The sequence below is a fragment of the Zootoca vivipara genome, chromosome 13 (genome assembly GCF_963506605.1).
Source record: "Zootoca vivipara chromosome 13, rZooViv1.1, whole genome shotgun sequence".
Lineage (NCBI taxonomy): Eukaryota > Metazoa > Chordata > Lepidosauria > Squamata > Lacertidae > Zootoca > Zootoca vivipara.
Genome location: NC_083288.1, coordinates 51,112,314 through 51,130,324, shown reverse-complemented (window position 1 = coordinate 51,130,324; position 18,011 = coordinate 51,112,314). Strand labels below are relative to the sequence as shown.

At 52.1% G+C, this 18,011-nt stretch overlaps 2 protein-coding genes across 3 annotated transcripts in view; both read left to right on the top strand.

The window, feature by feature from the left end:
- The window catches only part of NEURL4 (neuralized E3 ubiquitin protein ligase 4), a 62,434-nt gene extending 60,147 nt beyond the window's left edge, over positions 1-2,287 (top strand). The window contains exon 29 of the mRNA XM_060281922.1: positions 1,732-2,287. Coding sequence (XP_060137905.1) covers positions 1,732-1,936 — 205 coding nt within the window. The 3' untranslated portion in view covers positions 1,937-2,287. The remainder of the gene's footprint in view (positions 1-1,731) is intronic.
- Positions 2,288-6,621: 4,334 nt separating this feature from the next.
- GPS2 (G protein pathway suppressor 2) lies at positions 6,622-17,636 on the top strand. 2 transcript variants are annotated; one of them, XM_035135451.2, is made up of 11 exons: positions 6,622-6,849; positions 7,789-7,898; positions 7,982-8,094; positions 9,485-9,564; positions 10,147-10,229; positions 11,455-11,605; positions 11,734-11,820; positions 13,887-13,966; positions 15,024-15,119; positions 15,382-15,465; positions 17,375-17,636. In XM_035135451.2, exons 1-11 carry the CDS (start codon positions 6,756-6,758, stop codon positions 17,459-17,461), a joined length of 1,065 nt encoding a protein of 354 aa, XP_034991342.1. In that variant the 5' UTR covers positions 6,622-6,755; the 3' UTR covers positions 17,462-17,636. The 2 variants fall into 2 exon arrangements, with proteins under 2 accessions (XP_034991342.1, XP_034991341.1); XM_035135450.2 differs by having other exon boundaries at positions 9,452-9,564.
- Positions 17,637-18,011: the final 375 nt, after the last annotated feature.

Genomic DNA, 18,011 nt, shown 5'->3' with positions numbered 1-18,011 from the left:
ACAGTTGATAGGATCAGGCCAGTGGCCCATCTGTTCCCATCAGATGTCAAGGAAATAAACAACTACCTGACTTTTAGAAGACATTTGAAGGCAGGCCTGTTTAGGGACGCCTTTAATGTTCGATGTTTAATCATGTTATTAATATTCTGTGGGGAGCCGCCCAGAGCGGCTGGGGAAACCCAGCCAGGTGGGCAGGGTATAAATAATAAATTATTATGATTATTATTATATCACAGTGGCCAGCCAGATGCTCATTACAGGAAACCTGCAGGCAGGATCCGAGCACAAGAGCTTTCTCTCCTCCTGCGGCTTCCAGCCACTGGCATTCAGAAGCATCTCTGCCTCTTGACTATGTAGCCAGAGCAAAACCATCCTGGCTGGTAGCCGTCAGGAGGCAATTTCTGGAAACCTCAGGATGGGAGAGCGGCTCCCCTGCTTGCGGGTTTACCCTAATGGGCACCTGATTGGCCACTGTGAGAACCGGAGGCTGGACTAGCTGGGCCACTGGGCTCATCCGGCAAGCTCCTCTTAACGCTCTTACGTTAAATTCTCAGTTGGGGAATAAACGGGAGACCTGGTGGAAGGCAAATTATGACCTCAGCCGTAGGGACCCTGGACCAGAATGACCACTGCAAGGTCTTTCTAATAATAATAATAGTAATTATTATTATTATTTATACCCCGCCCATCTGGCTGGGGCGGCTTCCAACAGAATAATAAAATACAATCATCTATTAAACATTAAAAGCTTCCCTAAACAGGGCTGCCTTCAGCTGTCTTCTAAAAGTCTGGTAGTTGTTTTTCTCTTTGACATCTGACGGGAGGGCGTTCCACAGGGCGGGTGCCACTACCGAGAAGGCCCTCTGCCTGGTTCCCTGTAACTTGGCTTCTCGTAGCGAGGGAACCGCCAAAAGGCCCTCGGTGCTGGACCTCAGTGTCCAGGCAGAACGATGGGGGTGGAGACGCTCCTTCAGGTATACTGGGCCTTTGAGGCCGTTTAGGGCTTTCAAGGTCAGCACCAACACTTTGAATTGTGCTCGGAAATGTCCTGGGAGCCAATGTAGGTCTTTCAGGACCGCTGTTATGTGGTCTCGGCGGCCGCTCCCAGTCACCAGTCTAGCTGCCGCATTCTGGATTAGTTGTAGTTTCCGGGTCACCTTCAAAGGTAGCCCCACGTAGAGCGCATGGCAGTAGTCCAAGCGAGAGATAACTAGAGCATGCACCACTCTGGAGAGACACTCTGCGGGCGGGGAGAGTCTCATCCTGTGTACCAGATGGAGCTGATAGACAGCTGCCTTGGACACAGAATTGACCTGCGCCTCCATGGACAGCTGTGAGTCCAAAATGACTCCCAGGCCGCGCACCTGGTCCTTCAGGGGCAGCGTTACCCCATTCAGAACCAGGGAGTCCTCCACACCTGCCCGCCTCCTGTCCCCCACGAACAGTACTTCTGTCTTGTCAGGATTCAACCCCAATCTATTAGCCCCCATCCATCCTCCAGGCACTCACACAGGACCTTCACTGGTTCCGATTTGATTTCTTAAATGTCAGGGTTTTATTTTCTCCCCCATCTGTGCCCTCCCTCCCTCCCTCCCTCTGCCGACACTTCCCCTCACCTTAGAAGGTGGTAGACCCTCCTCCTTTATAGGAAGTTGCCTGGCCATCAGCGATTTGTGGATTTCAGGAGGTCGGGTGACCCTCCCCTGATTCTGCCTGCCTTCTCTCCCGCAGATTCAAAGACCCAAAGTCCCACCGGCGGCACTCGGCCCAAGTGGCCTTCCAGGTGTGCGTCCGGCCCGGGTCCTACAAAGTCTGCGCCCAGTCGCTGGCGGCCTCCGAGCCCCTGGACCCCCGCTTCAGCAGCGCGGACATCGAGTGGGTCACCAAGGAGAAAGGTGCTACCGTCCTCTACGGGCTCCTCGTCCGCGTGGAGTGAGGACCACCCCCCCAGCCAGGAGCGCTTACGATGACGACGCTGCGGCGTTTGGCGGGGAAGAACGGCGGGGGAAGTGGCCGTTGCCAAAAAACAAACTCCCGACCCCCTCCCCCTGCTACGCACAGACTGGTGGGGGGGAACGGGACGACGGCTACGGCAATCGACAGGCACAAGAGACTGCCCCCCCCTCTCTCAGTGGGGCAGAGGACGGCGTCGCCCCCCCCTGTGGCCACTGATGGCTGCTTCTTCTACCCCCCCTCCCCAATTTTTTCCTTTTTTTGCACAGAGACAAGCTAAACTTGGGGGGTTTAGGATGTTTGGGGAGTGTTGAATCTTGTATTTAAGAGCATGAGGGGAAGGGGGGTTGGGGTAAGCGGGGTGGGGGAATTAGTTGCCACAAAAGGACTTCCGCAGATTTTGGGGTGCGGGGGCTCTTTCTGGAACACCCAGGGCTTTCTATACCGGCAAAATTAATCTTTCTCCTCCCTCGCCCTTCCAAACTCGCCCTCCCTTTCCCCCTACCTGCAGTGTTGAGTCTGTTCATTGGGAAAGAATAGGAAGTGGGGGTTTTTTTGGGGGGGGTGATATTGGCTCCCTCTGTTTTTCTTCGACGGCTGCATTGCGACAGGATCGGAGATTTCGGGAGGGTGGCATGAAGGGGGCAGGGGGTGGGGTTGACCCAGCCGCTGCCCCCCTCCCTGGAAGAGAGATGGGTTTCATCCTCCCCACCCCCCCCGCTTTATTCAGCCTTCTGCACCAACTCTGTTTACCGCCCCCAGTTATGCCCACCTAAGAGAAGACTCCGGTGATCCTTCCTCTCTTCCGACCCCCCCCCCCCCGGTACAACAAGCACATAGCCCTCTCCCCCCCCAAATAAATTACCTTGCTCTTTTTATCCTGAAGGAGCCCGGCACCCACTTCTCAAGTGTGTGTTAACACCGATTTTCCCTTCTCAAGCCTCTTGATATTTTTTCTCTCGCCTCTCTCTCTTCCCTTATTTATTTAAAACCTTGTGTTGGTTGTCAAATTAAAATTTAAAAAAAATGTGAATTTTCTTGAGGGGCGAAAGGGTACATGGCTTTTAATGCCCACCCCGCCCCCCTTTGATTTATATATATTTTAAATGATATTTATGCTGCTTTTTCACTTTATTTGTTGGAAAATGACATGCATTGGGGTGCTTTGTTTTTGTTTTTTTACTTCTGTAAAAAAAAACTTTGTTTCCCCTTTTTTTTTTTTTGAACAAAAGTTTAAAAGGTTGTACAGTGCGTTTTCTCCCCAACTTCCTTGCAAGGGTTTATAAACCAGGATTCAGCTGGTTCAGTGTCTGTGTCTCTTTTTCCTACAACCGAAGAAGAGCCTGCTGGATCAGGCCGGCAGCCTACTCAGTCCAGCATCCCGTTCTCCCAGTGGCCAAACCAGATGCACGCAGGATTTGAACACGAGCCCGCTCCCCTCCTGCAGTTCCAGCAACTTGTACCCAGAAGCATCGCCGCCTTCCGCTGCGGAAGGGGAGAGCACAGCTGCCGTTAGCCCTCTCCTCCTCCAGGAATTTGTCGGATCCCCTTTTAAAGCCACCCAAGTTGGCCTCCTGTGGCAGGGAGTTCCGCAGTTTAAATGTGAGCAAGTACGTATTTCTCCATTTCCTAAATCTCCCACCGTTCAGCTTCATGGGATGCCCACGATTTCCTGTGTTAGGAGGGAGGAAAACTTTCCCTTTGCCGCGCTTAATTTTACAAGCTTCTATTGTGTCGACCCTTAAAGGTCCCAAATGTTGCAACCTTTGCTTTGCATGGGAGCCGTGGAAATACATTATTTTGGGGTGGGGTCCCGTTTTCCTGGAGCCGCAGAAGATCGTGGATGTAACGAAGGGCCGAGGGGTGGGGTGACCCCCTTCCGCTCTTTGCGGGGTGAGAGTTTGGAAGCAGCATTGGAAAGCTGCCTTATATCCCAGCACTGGCTGGCAACATCTTCTCACTGTTGCCGCCCATCTCTCCCAGCCCTGCCTGGATGATGCCATCGGGCATTGGACCTGGGACGTTCTGCACGCCAAGCAGCTGCACTGCCACCCGAGCCACAGGCCTTCCCCGTGATTTGCAAGGAGTGGACATCTCCATAGGCGCCGAGCCTGTGTCACTCCTTGCCACTTGGCGGGCCTGGCTCTGGCTGCAGGGAGACTTTGCGAGTGGCTTCCTGGGGGTGGGGGGTGGGGAAGCTGTTTCCTTCCCTAATAAATCGTTGCATGCCACCCCCAATCTCTGAGAGGCACAAGGTTTTGGGGAGTCCCAGGCATGCTTACCCAAGGTTTGTGGTTGCTTTTGGAAAACGAGTCACAGCGGAGATTTGCCATGTATTTAGGATAGATGGTTTATTGACACAAGCCTCACCCTGGGGCTATCATTGCTTTAGTTAGCTTTTAACACATGCTGATTCCAGAGGGTTAGAAGTGTCTAGTGCACAGCTTACACACCCGTGCCTAGCTTAATAAACTTTTGACACTCCAAGCCTTAATGAGATTCTAGCACCCAATGGACCAGTGCTGGATTTAGGGTGGTGTCGGGTGCAAAATAATAACAACAGTCCTATATTTATACGGGTACCTGCACAATTATTGTGAAAATAAATATTATGGGGGTGCCAAATTTTGTCCTTGCTCAGGGCGCTGTCCCTTAACTGGACCCAGGAGTTTAGGGGAGTCCAGCACCCACAAACGCATCAGAATATATACTTAAACGTAAGTCCCACGGGGTTCAGTGGGGCTGATCCTCTCTCTTGCTGCCCCCCAGGAAAGTAAGACAGGCGCTTGTAGTGTGTGTGTGTGTGTGTGTGTGTGTGTGTGTGTGTTTATGATGGGGTGGAGGTCAGCTTCTCAAAGCGGTGAAGAGGAATAAAGAGGGCGTTTATAACAATATTATATATATAAGAAACCCCATTCACCAACAGGTCCCCTGGACCCCTGACCATTAGGTCCAGTGGTCGTGACCGACTCTGGGGTTGCGGTGCTCATCTCGTGTTATTGGTTTGTTGTTGTTTAGTCGTGTCCGACTCTTCGTGACCCCATGGACCAGAGCACGCCAGGCACTCCTGTCTTGCACTGCCTCCCGCAGTTTGGTCAAACTCATGTTTGTAGCTTCGAGAACACTTTTGAACCATCTCGTCCTCTGTCGTCCCCTTCTCCTAGTGCCCTCCATCTTTCCCAACATCAGGGTCTTTCCCAAGGATTCTTCTCTTCTCATGAGGTGGCCAAAGTATTGGAGCCTCAGCTTCACGATCTGTCCTTCCAGTGAGCGGAGAGGGCTGATTTCCTTCAGAATGGATAGGTTTGATCTTCTTGCAGTCCATGGGACTCTCAAGACTCTCCTCCAGCACCATAATTCAAAAGCATCCATTCTTCGGCAATCAGCCTTCTTGATGGTCCAGCTCTCACTTCCATACATCACTACTGGGAAAACCATAGCTTTAACTATACGGACCTTTGTTGGCAAGGTGATATCTCTGCTTTTTAAGATGCTGTCTAGGTTTGTCATTGCTTTTCTCCCAAGAAGCAGGCGTCTTTTAATTTCATGACTGCTGTCACCATCTGCAGTGATCAAGGAGCCCAAGAAAATAACATCTCTCACTGCCTCCATTTCTTCCCCTTCTATTTGCCAGGAGGTGATGGGACCAGTGGCCATGATCTTGGTTTTTTTGATGTTGAGCTTCAGACCATATTTTGCGCTCTCCTCTTTCACCCTCATTAAAAGGTTCTTTAATTGGTTACAACCATTTAAAATCCAGGAAACGGTTCAAAGCAGGCTGCAATGCCAGGAAATATGATGGAGCTCCAAAAGAGACACGTGTCTCAGGTGGGGAAAGGCCAGCGGGCAAAGAGGGCGCCAGCAAGAGCACTTAGCGCTCCTTTTGCCTCTCGGACTCCTGGGTCCTTTCACATCTTGGGGGGGGGGGAGGCGACAGGCCCTCCTTCATTCAGCTCGCTCCCCACCCCTCACACAGACAGGAGTCCCCCTAGGACAGTTCCCCCCTGCTCCAGCACCCCATATATTTTTTTATCGAGGGGTGCCAAAAGTGGCAGGGCTCTTCCGCCCTCTCGGACGCCTGGGTCCCTTCCCCTCTGAGCAGGAGCACGCAGGACTCCTGGGTCCCTCTCTCAGTTGGGGGAGAGCGATGAGGCCTTTCCCAAACTCCTGGGTCCCCTTCAGCCAGTGGGGGTGTGTGGAGCCTGCCCGGACTCCTGGGTCCCTCTCTCAGTTGGGGGAGGGGAAGCCCAGTCCCGGACTCCTGGGTCCCTCTCTCAGTTGGGGGAGAAAGGGCAGCCCTTTCCCGGACTCCCGGGTCCCCTTCAGCCAGTTTGGGGGGAGGGTGGACCCTGCCGGGACTCCTGGGACCCTCTCTCAGTTGAGGGAGAGCGGGGAGCTTTTCCCAGACTCCTGGGTCCCCTTCAGCCAGTTTTTTTGGGGGGGAGGGTGGAGCCTGCCCGGACTCCTGGGTCCCTCTGTCAGTTGGGGGAGGGGGCAGCCCAGTCCCGGACTCCTGGGTCCCTCTGTCAGTTGGGGGAGAAGGGGCAGCCCTTTCCCGGACTCCTGGGTCCCCTTCAGCCAGTTATTTTTTTGGGGGGGGGAGGGTGGAGCCTGCCCGGACTCCTGGGTCCCCGTCAGAGGGGGGGGCGGGGCGGCTGTGACCCGGAAGAGGAAGCCGCGCAGGGTGTTGGCGTCGCCTCTCCCGGGCTTCTCCTCTTCTTTCCCCGCGGCCTCCGAGGAGCCTCCGCCTCCGCCTTCTCGCCTTCGGGTCCCGGGCGCCCCGGGCAGCCGGAGAGGCCGCGATGCCGGCGCTGCTGGAGAGGCCGAAGCTGAGCTCGGCCATGGCCCGCGCCTTGCACCGGCACGTCATGGTGGAGAGAGAGAGGAAGCGGCAGGGTGAGAGAGAGAGAGAGAGAGAGGCGGGGGAGGGGTGCATTTGCATGCATTTGCATTTGCATGCATTTGCATTTGAGATTGTGTCCCCGCCTGCAAGGTGCTCAAGGCGGCGCGGAATCCCCGCGACCACAAACTTGCGGGATTCCCCCAGGATTTTTGTAGAGTTGGAGGGGACCCCGAGGGTCATCCAGCCCAACCCCCTGCAATGCAGGAATCTCGACTGAAACTTCCAAGACCTTCCAACCTCTGCTTAAAAAACCTCCAAGGAAGGAGCATCTTCCCAGGGAGACGCTTCCCCTGTCAAAAAGGCTCTTGCTGTCAGAAAGCTCTTCCTGATGTTTAGTCAGAATCTCCTCCTTTGTAACTTTAATCTGTCCAAACCTCTAGAGCAGGAGAAAATAAGATTGCTCCCTCTTCCATGGGGCGGCCCTTCAGGTATTTGAAGGTGGCGGCCAGATCTCCTCCCAGTCCCCTCTTTTCCAGGCTAAACATACCCAATTCCTTCAACCGTTCCTCATCGGGCTTGTTTTCCAGACTGTCTTGGTTGCAAATATCCTTCTTAAATTGTGGTGCCCAGAATTGGACACAGGACTCCAGGTGTGGTCTGACCAAGGCAGAATAGAGCAGGACTATTCCTTCCCTTGATCTGGACACTACTTCTGTTGGTGCAGCCTAGAATAGCATTCACTTTTTTTGCTGCTGCATCACAATGTTGGCTCACGTTCAGCTTGTGGTCCACCGAGACCCCTGGATCCTTTTCACATGGATTACTGGCAAGCCAAATGTCCCCCATCTCATATCTGTGCAACTGGTTCTTCCTGCCTAAGTTGGTGCAGAACCTTAATGTGTCTTGAACGGAGTTGAGGCCCCTTGGAAGCTGCATTTTGGGAAGATAATTCCTCCCGACTGTTTTTGTGCCTTTTCCTCCGTGTCCTGCAGAGGAGGAGGAAGTCGACAAGATGATGGAGCAGAAGATGAAAGAGGAGCAAGAGAGGCGGCGGAAGAAGGAGTTGGAGGAGCGGATGTCTCTGGAGGAGACGAAGGAGCAGGTCTGTGGGGCGGCCCTGTGTTCCGGGAGGCCTCCATCCTTGGAGACCTCCCGGCTCACCTCGGACCCCTTTTGCACCCGCAGGTCATAAAGCTGGAAGAGAAACTGCTCGCCCTACAGGAGGAGAAACACCAGCTTTTCCTTCAGCTGAAAAAAGTGCTTCACGAGGAAGAGAAACGACGTCGCAAGGAGCAAAGGTTGGCGAGGTCACAAGCGTTGAGTGATGCATGCTGGGATGGGGGGGAATCCTAACTGTGTGTTTTATGTTCGTGGGTTCTGAACTGGCTGTGAGCAAGCAGGAGCAAGGCCACAGGGTCCTCGTGGAGAGGTTGAGCCAGGGTTTGGCCGCCGTGAAAAAGGCGAATTCCATGCTTATTAGGAAGTTATTAGGCAAGAAATTGGAAATAAAACTGTCCATGGCCTGTTCTGGGGTGTGAGCGTCATTGGAATACTGGTCTCCACATAGGGCTGGGCGATGTTATGTTGCTTTGACTGCATACTCTATACTTGATTTTCTTCAAATTGTTTTATTTATGTTTCATTGATTTAATATGCTGTAAACCAGGGGTCGGCAAGCTGTGGACCATGGGCCACAAGCGGCCCACAGGGGTCGTTTAAACGGCCCACAAGCCGCCCGCTCAGCAAGTCCCCGCGCGCTGCGCTGAACGGGCGCAGCATGGAGTGGGGACTCGTTTCCGCAGCGGCGGAAATTGCGTCTGCGCATGTGCAGACGCGATCCGGCCCACGGAGCGATCTCCACGGTAGTGAACCGCCCCAGGCGAGGTAAACCTTGCCGACCCTTGCTGTAAACCGCTTTGAGCTTCTTAAAAATATCAAGCGATATAGAAATTAAAAGAATAAAATAAAATAAATATGTTGGGTATATCGTCCAAAACTGGTTTGAAGTCCATTAGCACGACACAGTCATGCCTCAGAAGTTGAATGCCTTGCAACTCAAACGTTTTGGCTCCCGAACGCTGCAAACCCGGGAATGAGTTTTCCGGTTTGCAAACGTTCTTTGAAACCCAAACGTCCAATGCTGCTTCCGTGGCTTCCGATTGGCTGCAGGAAGTTCCTGCAGCCAATCGGAAGCCGCACCTTAGTTTCCGAACGTTTTGTAAGTCAGAACGGACTTCCGGAACGCATTCACTTTGACTTCCGAGGTACGACTGTACCAGTTTCGTAATTTTGGACATGGTAATTTATCGCGAATTGTGTTGTGTGTAGAAATATATTGTTAAAAAAATTAAATTGTCCAGCAGCACCTTAGAGACCAACTAAGTTTGTTCTTGGTTTGAGCTTTCGTGTGCATGGACACTTCATCCGCACGCACACTTTCAGAAGTGGTGTGTGTGTGTGTGTGTGCGCGCTATGCAAAAAATCACAATGTGTGGGGAACCGGGAAGTCAGCCAATGCTTCTCTCAATTCCTGTTGACTCTGCCGGCTCAGCTCTCCCCTTCCTTCATGCCAAAGGGGCCGCGAATGGCGAGAGCAGGCGCCGGCAAAAATCAGTTTTCTTTCTCAGCTGGGTTTCCTTGCCGCCATTATTGCAGGCGATTTATTGACCTCCTTCCTCCTGTCCACAGCGACATGACGACTCTGACGGCAGCCGCTTACCAGCAAGGAATGGCTGTCCACGCAGGGACTCACATCCTCAACATGCAAGGTGTGTTTCTTTTTGACCACGTCGGTGGGGAACTGAGAGGATTTGTGCAGAGTTCGGCCACGGATCAGGCAGGTGTGCTTCAAACACCTCCTGGAACGATGCTCAGGGTGCGTCCCTCCTCCTGGAAAGTTCGTGGAGACTCTTGCTATCCAAACACACACATTTCCCCTCTCGCTTTCCCCTCCCCTTGCAAACCCAGACACTCCACCACCGAGGGGGGGCCCCCTCTGCTGATCTCAGTGGAAAGGGAGAGGCCCGCGGGCCTTAAGGGGGTGCATCCTTTCGTTGCCGTTTGAAGGGGAGCCTTTATTTCCCCACCCAAAGTCGCCTTGTGCTGAATCGGGCCGCCAGTCTCCACCTGCGATCCAGTTTTAGCGAGAGATGTCGGAAATCGAACCCGGGACGTTCCGTGTATAAAGCAGAGGCTGCGCCTCCGAGGTGCCTCCCCCTTGTTAGGATTGCTGGCACAGGAGAGGGGAGGGCAGAGGAAAGGGAAGACTTGGCCCTCCACCCCTTTGGGAAGGAGTTTTCTCGCCCTCTGTACATCTTGACGTCAATGGGATTCCTTCCCTTTCTCTGCAGGAAGCCCTGGAGGCCATAACCGGGCCGGAACCTTGATATCTGCTGATCGAGCCAAGCAGATGTTTGGACCTCAAGTGATCACAGTGAGTGCCCCCCCCAAAAAAAATCTCTTTTTTAGCACTCAATTCAAAGTATTCCCCAAAGGATTTATTAATTTATTTGACAAGAGGGGGGCACGTTGCTTAATCAGCAGAAACCTCCTTTTTAAAAATAAAAACAAACAATTAATTAACTTTATTGTTTAAAAAGAAATTTACATAGTATAGAATAGATATATCATCGGTATACAAAGATATTTCGATTTCACAAATACATAACAAAAACAAAGGTTACAAAAATGGTGTATAAATAATATATAATCAAACACAAAAAGCTTTGTTTGTAACATGAATGGCTTATAACTGGTATATATCGTCCTGTTCTATCTTAGATACTTCCAGACCTCCTTATTATACAGTATCAAATTCTTTCTGTTCCACGGGCTGATGTTATAAATTTCCTGTTTCCTTTTCAAGGAAAAGGAAAGGAAGTTGTTGAGCTTTTTATCGCGGGGTGAGGGGGGGGGCCCTGTTTTTTGGGAAATCTCAACAAAAATTGACGTTTTTGAGCTTTCTCTTTTTTTTGGCACAAACAACACTGCCGACATGGGTTGCCATGCGTCCGGATTTTCCCAGATATTTTTCTGATTTCCTCCCGGATGCTGCTTCCAACTACAGTATTCTGGGTATGCCCCCCCCCCCAGATAAACAAGACAAAACGGTTAGTTCTTCCCTCACAAAATGGCTCCCCTTTCAAAATGGCGGACGGCAGCAGCTCTGCCTTTGCTATTGCTTCTGTTACGGTGGTTTTTTATTTACTTGATAAGCCGCCCTTCCTCCCGAGCGCCACAGGCCCGTTTACGGTAGGGAAACACAAAAAATCTGTCACGTGGCAAATAAGACAAAGTGGTTAGTTGTGAGGTGGGGGGAGCAGGACACCCAGGAGGCAGATTTGGTGCGCCTCGCGGGAACCCTAAGGGACGTCTTTCTGCTGCTCCAGAGAAGCGGACACGGAGCAATGGAAAGAAGATTCCACCTCAACATTAGGAAGAACTTCCTGACAGTAAGAGCTGTTCGGCAGTGGAATTTGCTGCCAAGGAGTGTGGTGGAGTCTCCTTCTTTGGAGGTCTTTAAGCAGAGACTTGACAGGCATATGTCAAGATTGCTTTGATGGTGTTTCCTGCTTGGCAGGGGGTTGGACTGGATGGCCCTTGTGGTCTCTTCCAACTCTATGATTCTATGATTCTTTGTGCACGCTTTGTCTCTCCAGTCTCGCCACTTTGCCACGCAGCCGACTTTCGCCACCAGCACAGCAGAGCACGGCCAGTACCAAGGCGGGCAGTCCGGGCACGGCCCTTATGCCGTGGGGCAGAGCCAACACACGGTGCCCGTCAGCTACGCCAGCAGCCAGTCGATCCGAGGTGAGGATGGAGCCTGCAAGAGGGGCGGGCGGGTGACCGGTTGCCACGCCAGAGCCCTTTCCCTCCGCGGCGTGGGAGGCAGGGACAGAGCAAGCCGGGCTTTCAACCCACTCTCCTTTTCCTTCCAGGGCCTTCTGCTTTCCCCACCATGCAGTACTTGCCGCAACAGCAGGCCGGCTACACAATCCACAGCCACTTCCCCACTGCTCAGCCTGGTAGGTCTGCAGAAGTGTTGGCAAATCCTAATAAATAATAATAATATATTAGAGTTGTGATGGGTGTGTGTGTGTGTGTGGCTGTAATTGTGTTTTTATATTGTTTTTTATGGGATGGCATTGAATTTCGTTGTACTATGTACAATGACAATAAAATATCCTATTCTATTCTATTCTCAGCCACTCTGGGCAGATTCCAACAACGTATTAAAATACAACCATTCATCAAATATTAAAAGCTTCCCTAAACAGGGCTGCCTTCAGATGTCTTCTAAAAGTCAGATAGTTCTTTATTTCCTTGACATCTGATGGGAGGACGTTCCACAGGGCAGGCGCCACCACCGAGAATTGCCTGGTTCCCTGCAATTTGGCTTATCGCAACAAGGGAACCGCCAGAAGGCCCTCGGTGCTGGACCTCAGTGTCCAGGCAAAATGATGGAGATGGAGACGCTCCTTCAGGTATACTGGACCGAGGCCGTTTAGGGCTTGAAAGGTCAGCACCAACACTTTGAATTGTGCTCGGAAACGTACTGGGAGCCAATGTAGATCTTTCAAGACCGGTGTTATGTGGTCTCGGCGGCCGCTCCCAGTCACCAGTCTAGCTGCCGCATTCTGGATTAGTTGTAGTTTCTGGGTCACCTTCAAAGGTAGCCCCATGTAGAGCGCATTGCAGTAGTCCAAGCGAGAGATAACTAGAGCATGCACCACTCTGGCGAGACAGTCTGCGGGCAGGGAGGGTCTCATCCTGCGTACCTGATGGAGCTGGTAGACAGCTGCCCTGGACACAGAATTAACCTGTGCCTCCATGGACATCGGTGAGTCCAAAATGACTCCCAGGCTGCGCACCTGGTCCTTCAGGGGCACAGTTACTCCATTCAGGACCAGGGAGTCCCCCACACCCACCCACCTCAAAAAAACCAGTACTTCTGTCTTGTCAGGATTCAGCCTCAATCTGTTAGCTGCCATCCATCCTCCAACCACCTCCAGACACTCACACAGGATATGAGCCCCCCGGATCAGTGCAGCCCATCTAGTCTGTCATCCTGCTGCCAAGCGGATGCTCACAAGCAGGCAAGGAGCACAAATACTGATACAGTAATCAGAAGCATCTCTGCCTCCTGGCTAGAGGCCATCGGCGGTCCCCTCCTCCTCCGTGGATTTGTCCGATCCTCTTTGAAAGCCATCCACGTTTGTGGCCGTCCCTGCCTCCTGAGGCAGGGAGTTCCAGAGCACCGCATGAAGGAGGAGTTTCTTTGATCCGTCCTGAACCTTACGCCGTCGCGGTTTCTGGCGTTAGGAGGGAGGGGAGAAAGCTTTTCTCTCCCCCTCTGTCTCCACGACAGGCGTTCATTTCATAAACTTTTCTCCTTTCCTCTATACGGAAAGGTCCAAAATGCTGCAGAACCTTTTCTCCACGGGGCGTTGCTGCATCCCCCTTAATCATTTTGAATGATCGTTGTTGAGATTTGGGAGATAAAAGCTAAGATTAATATCGGGTGTCTTTTTATCGAGACTGAAAAAATAATGAAATGAAAATGAAAACACAGAGAAGGGGAAAAGAAGATGGAGAGACAAGACGGAAGGAAAGGAAGGAAAGGAAGGAAAGGAAGGAAGGAAGGAAGGAAGGAAGGAAGGAAGGAAGGAAGGAAGGAAGGAAGGAAGGAAGGAAGGAAGGAAGATAATCCCTTTGATCATTTAAGTTGCCCTCTTGGTCCGCAGGATCACACAAGCAGCTCAGGTCTGGCTGGCCTGAGGCATTGCCCTTTTGCCAAGTGGTTAGTTGGGGTGCCTGTCATGGGTTGGTACCCTGGGATTTTCAGTCCTGAAAACAAACGTGTTCTGTGCCCTGTGGTTGATGTATCAGCAGAAGCGACCCAAGCAAAGGCAGTGCCTGGGAGATAAAGATTAGGAAATTGAGATGGAGGGGGATTGGTTTGAGATGGCAGGGGAGCTGCACTGGGAGATGCTGCCCGAAAAGGAAAGAGAAAACGAACCAGCTCCACACTTCTTTCAAGGCCCTGTCCCTTTAGACTCGCGCTTAGCTCTTTAAAACCTTCCCTTTCCAGGTTTCATTCCTCCGAGCACAGCCATCCCTCTGCAGAAACAACTGGAGCACGCGAACCAGCAGTCGGGATTTACCGATTCGGTGAGTTCGCACCCGGAGCATCACTCTCTGAAAATATCCGTGCTCTTTTGTAGAGTCGTAGAATTGGAAAGGGACCCCGAGGGTCATCTAGCTCAACCCCCTGCAACGCAGGAATCTTTTTGCCCCAACGTGGGGCTCGAACTCACGGCCACGAGATGAAAAGCCCTATTCTCTTACCCACTGGGCTATCCCACAGAGGTCTTACGAGACGGCTAACAATATTTAGAAACCCACATGGCAGTGGTGCGTCATCAGCCGCAAACCTAAGTAGGATCCAATTGCCCGGACCCAAGCAGGACATTGCTCACAAAATCTCGTGGCCGGCGCACCTTGGTTCACCTTGCCCACCCTTCTCCAAAATCCCCTGGGCTGAGTGGCTTTTAGGGATGGAGCGAGGCGAGTCTCTCTAGGAGCAGAGAGGCCCCATCCTGTCCCACTTCTGACGGGCATCCTGGCCTCCATACCTTCTGTGGGGTAGGGTCACACGCAATGAGGGTCTCGCGGGGCAAGGAGGCGAGGTGAGCTTCAGCACAGCGCGAAGGTTTATGGGTTTTGTTTTGGGGAAACGTCGGCTTCAATCGCACCATATATTTAAACAGCTGCGGTTCCCCCCAGAGAATCCTGGGAGTTGTAGTTTGTTACAGGTGCTGCGGGTTGCTAAGAGACGCAAGTCCCGCCCCCTCCTAAGGAGCTACGGTTCCCAGAGATCCCTGGGAAGAGGGATTGGTTGTTGAACCACTCTGTAATACCTCTCTGAGGGGGGGGTACGGGTCTCCAATAAAAAATAAAGACCCTCAGCTCCCAGAATCCTTGGGGGGAAAGCCATGACTGTATAAAATGGCATCGCAGAGGTGCGAATACAGCCATTCTCGACTGTTTCTAACCACGCGGGGGGGGGGGGTAAATTTTAAGTTTGGGCAGGAGCCTGGGAAGAACGTTTGCCTGCCGGGACTCTGCCATGGAATACTCAGAGCAGGTGCAGAGCGCATTACCTGTCGCCTCGAGAGGCGGTCTAATTTCTCTGCTCTCCCTCTCCCTCTTGTCCTTGCCTCTCCAGTCGACCCTACGTCCGATGCACCCCCAAGCCCTGCACCCCAACCCGGGCCTCCTACAAGCCCCCCAAATCCCTGTCCAGATGCAGACAGCTGCAAAGGTAAGCTTAGAATCTGTCCCTTTTCCTGCTTCCGCTCCCCCCCTCTTCCCAGCGCTTCCCAGTTATACGGTTCTCCGTGCCCGTAATGCGTTGTTGTGGTTCCTCTTGTTTTTAGCCTTTTCTGAATCTTGCCTTCCTTCGGCTTGTCCCAGGTGGGTGCCTCTCCCACCTACGTCGCGACGCCCAGCCCCTTTCCATCCTGCTCTCTCCTGCTTGCTGATTTTTGTCCCCCCCACCCCACCCTGCTTTCTCTCCTTTATAGCCCAGTTTGGCGTACACCCACCCGGCCCGCCCGGCTTCCCCAGGCAGCTTCTCCCACGGAACGGCCCCACAGCAACCCCACACAGTAAGTATCTCGCCGGGTGGGTGGGTGGGTGGGGAGCGGCGCTCGATCCCAAGCCTTGCCGTGCCATGGCAGTACCTCTGAGCGTACGCAGAGGGGCTCTCCTCACTAGTGTGCCGGCCACAGCTGGCCTCTGCACAGCCTAAGGTTTGGGTCATTCTGCAGGTGGGGAACCCCCACTGAAAAAGGCCAATCCCCTGCAGCAGCACCGCCAACCAGGCTTCCTGTCGGATGCTGCCAACTTAGGTGCATCAATTTATGTGGGTGGCGCTGTAGTCTAGGGCTTGCTGATCAGAAGGTTGGCAGTTCGAATCCCCGCGACGGGGTGAGCTCCCGTTGCTCGGTCCCAGCTCCTGCCAACCTAGCAGTTCGAAAGCACGCCCAAAAGTGCAAGTAGATAATAATAATAATTTATTTATACCCTGCCCATCTGGCTGGGTTTCCCCAGCCACTCTGGGCGGCTTACAACAGAAAAACGAAATAAAACAATAAAACATTAAAAGCCTCCCTAAACAGGGCTGCCTTCAGATGTCTTCTAAAAATCTGGTAGCTGTTTTTCTCTTTGACATCTGTTGGGAGGGCGTTCCACAGGACAGGCACCACCACCGAGAAGGCCCTCTGCCTGGTTCCCTGTAACTTGGCTTCTCGCAATGAGGGAACCGCCAGAAGGCCCTCGGTACTGGACCTCAGTGTCCAGGCAGAACGATGGGGGTGGAGACGCTCCTTCAGGTATACTGGACCGAGGCCATTTAGGGCTTGAAAGGTCAGCACCAACACTTTGAATTGTGCTCGGAAACGTACTGGGAGCCAATGTAGATCTTTCAAGACCGATGTTATGTGGTCTCGGCGGCCGCTCCCAGTCACCAGTCTAGCTGCCGCATTCTGGATTAGTTGTAGTTTCCGGGTCACCTTCAAAGGTAGCCCCATGTACAGCGCATTGCAGTAGTCCAAGCGGGAATACCGCATCCAAGATGGCGGACGGAGCTCCATTCGTAAGTAGAAACATTCGTAAGTAGAGGTACCACTGTAAATAGGCACTGCTCCGGCAGGAAGGTAAACGGTGTTTCCGTGCGCTGCTCTGGTTCGCCAGAAGCGGCTTAGTCATGCTGGCCACATGACCCAGAAGTTGTACACCAGCTCCCTTGGCCAGTAAAGCGAGATGTGTGCCGCAACCCCAGAGTCATTCGTGAATGGACCTAATGGTCAGGGGTCCCTTTACCTTTACTAGAATACAACACTGCATTTGTTTTAAAGCGGTACCTTGGTTCTCAAACGGAAGTCTGTTCCAAAACCAAAGCGTTCCAAAACCAAGGCCCGCTTTCCCATAGAATGTAACGCAAAACGGATTAATCAGTTTCAGACTTTTAAAAACATCCCCTAAAACAGCCTTTTAACATGAATTTTACTATCTAACGAGACCATGGATCCGTAAGATGAAAGCAATAATCAATGTACTGTACTATAAAATAGACAGTCTTGTAGATGTTAAAAAATTAAAAAAAATTCCTTACCTGCACTGATGATAATTATTGTTTGGAGAGGGGGGGGGGCTTTTATCCATTTCCACAGTCACACAATTGATCCATCAGTAGCTGAACTGGGTTCCACACAGTCACAAAAACAAATTAACCAAAAAAAGCCTCAAAAACGCCAAACAGCAAAAACAATAGTGCCAAACTTAATCCGTTCCTGAAGTCCGACTTCTGAAATGTTCGAAAACCAAGGCGCACCTTCTGATTGGTGCAGGCACCCTGGAAACAATAGCCGACAGTCGCATCAGACGTTAGTCTTCCAAAAAACATTCGAAAACCGGAACACTTCCTTCTGGGTTTTCGGTGTTTGGGAACCGAGGCGTTTTGAGAACCAAGGTACCACTGTAACATCTCTCTCTCTCCCTCCTCCCCTCTTGCAGTCTGGTTTCCAGGCCTCCCCGCAACCAGCACCTCGGCACCCGTTTATCCAGCACCCGCAACAGGGCCAGCGCTTCTACCACAAGTGAGCCCCCCCCCCGCTCTTGTTGCTTCGACACCCCCCAACCTCAGCCCAAGTTCCAGCGCAAAGGAAGAAAATATACTTGGGATGACCATGTGTGCGGCTTTATTCTCCCCCCTTTCTCTTCGCTGTAATTTGTGAAAACAGAGATTGCACTCTAAATAAAACTTTGTATAATTCGAGTAGCGTTCAATGGTGCGTGTGTTTCCACCCCCCTTACTATCTTGCCTCAATAACAGAAATCGGGAGTCTGGCTTAAACATTAGGAAGAACTTTTGGGCAGTAAGAGCTGACCAGAAGGTAGTGGACTCTCGTTTGAATTTCTAAGCGGAGGGAGGGAAGCAGTGTGGCAGAGCCCACGTGGCTTGTAATTTAGTATGACACTTCTCCTGAGCTGGTGCCCATCACGTTCTGGACCGGATGCCTTGGCTAATGCCTGGTGGGAGTTGTAGTCCAAACATGTCTGAAGGCCACTAGCTTTAGAGTATAAACAGGCCATTTTCGAACTTAGGGGCAGGTCAGTGGGAAGAGACGTAAAGGCTTGTTCATCTGAATCC

Bases quoted from the DNA above. Each gene is read 5' to 3' on its own strand.
- GPS2 (XM_035135450.2), top strand. From the start codon at position 6,756: ATGCCGGCGCTGCTGGAGAGGCCGAAGCTGAGCTCGGCCATGGCCCGC. The intron at 6,850-7,788 runs GTGAGAGAGAGA...CGTGTCCTGCAG, and splicing joins GAGAGAGAGGAAGCGGCAGG to AGGAGGAGGAAGTCGACAAG. The intron at 13,967-15,023 runs GTGAGTTCGCAC...TTGCCTCTCCAG, and splicing joins AGTCGGGATTTACCGATTCG to TCGACCCTACGTCCGATGCA.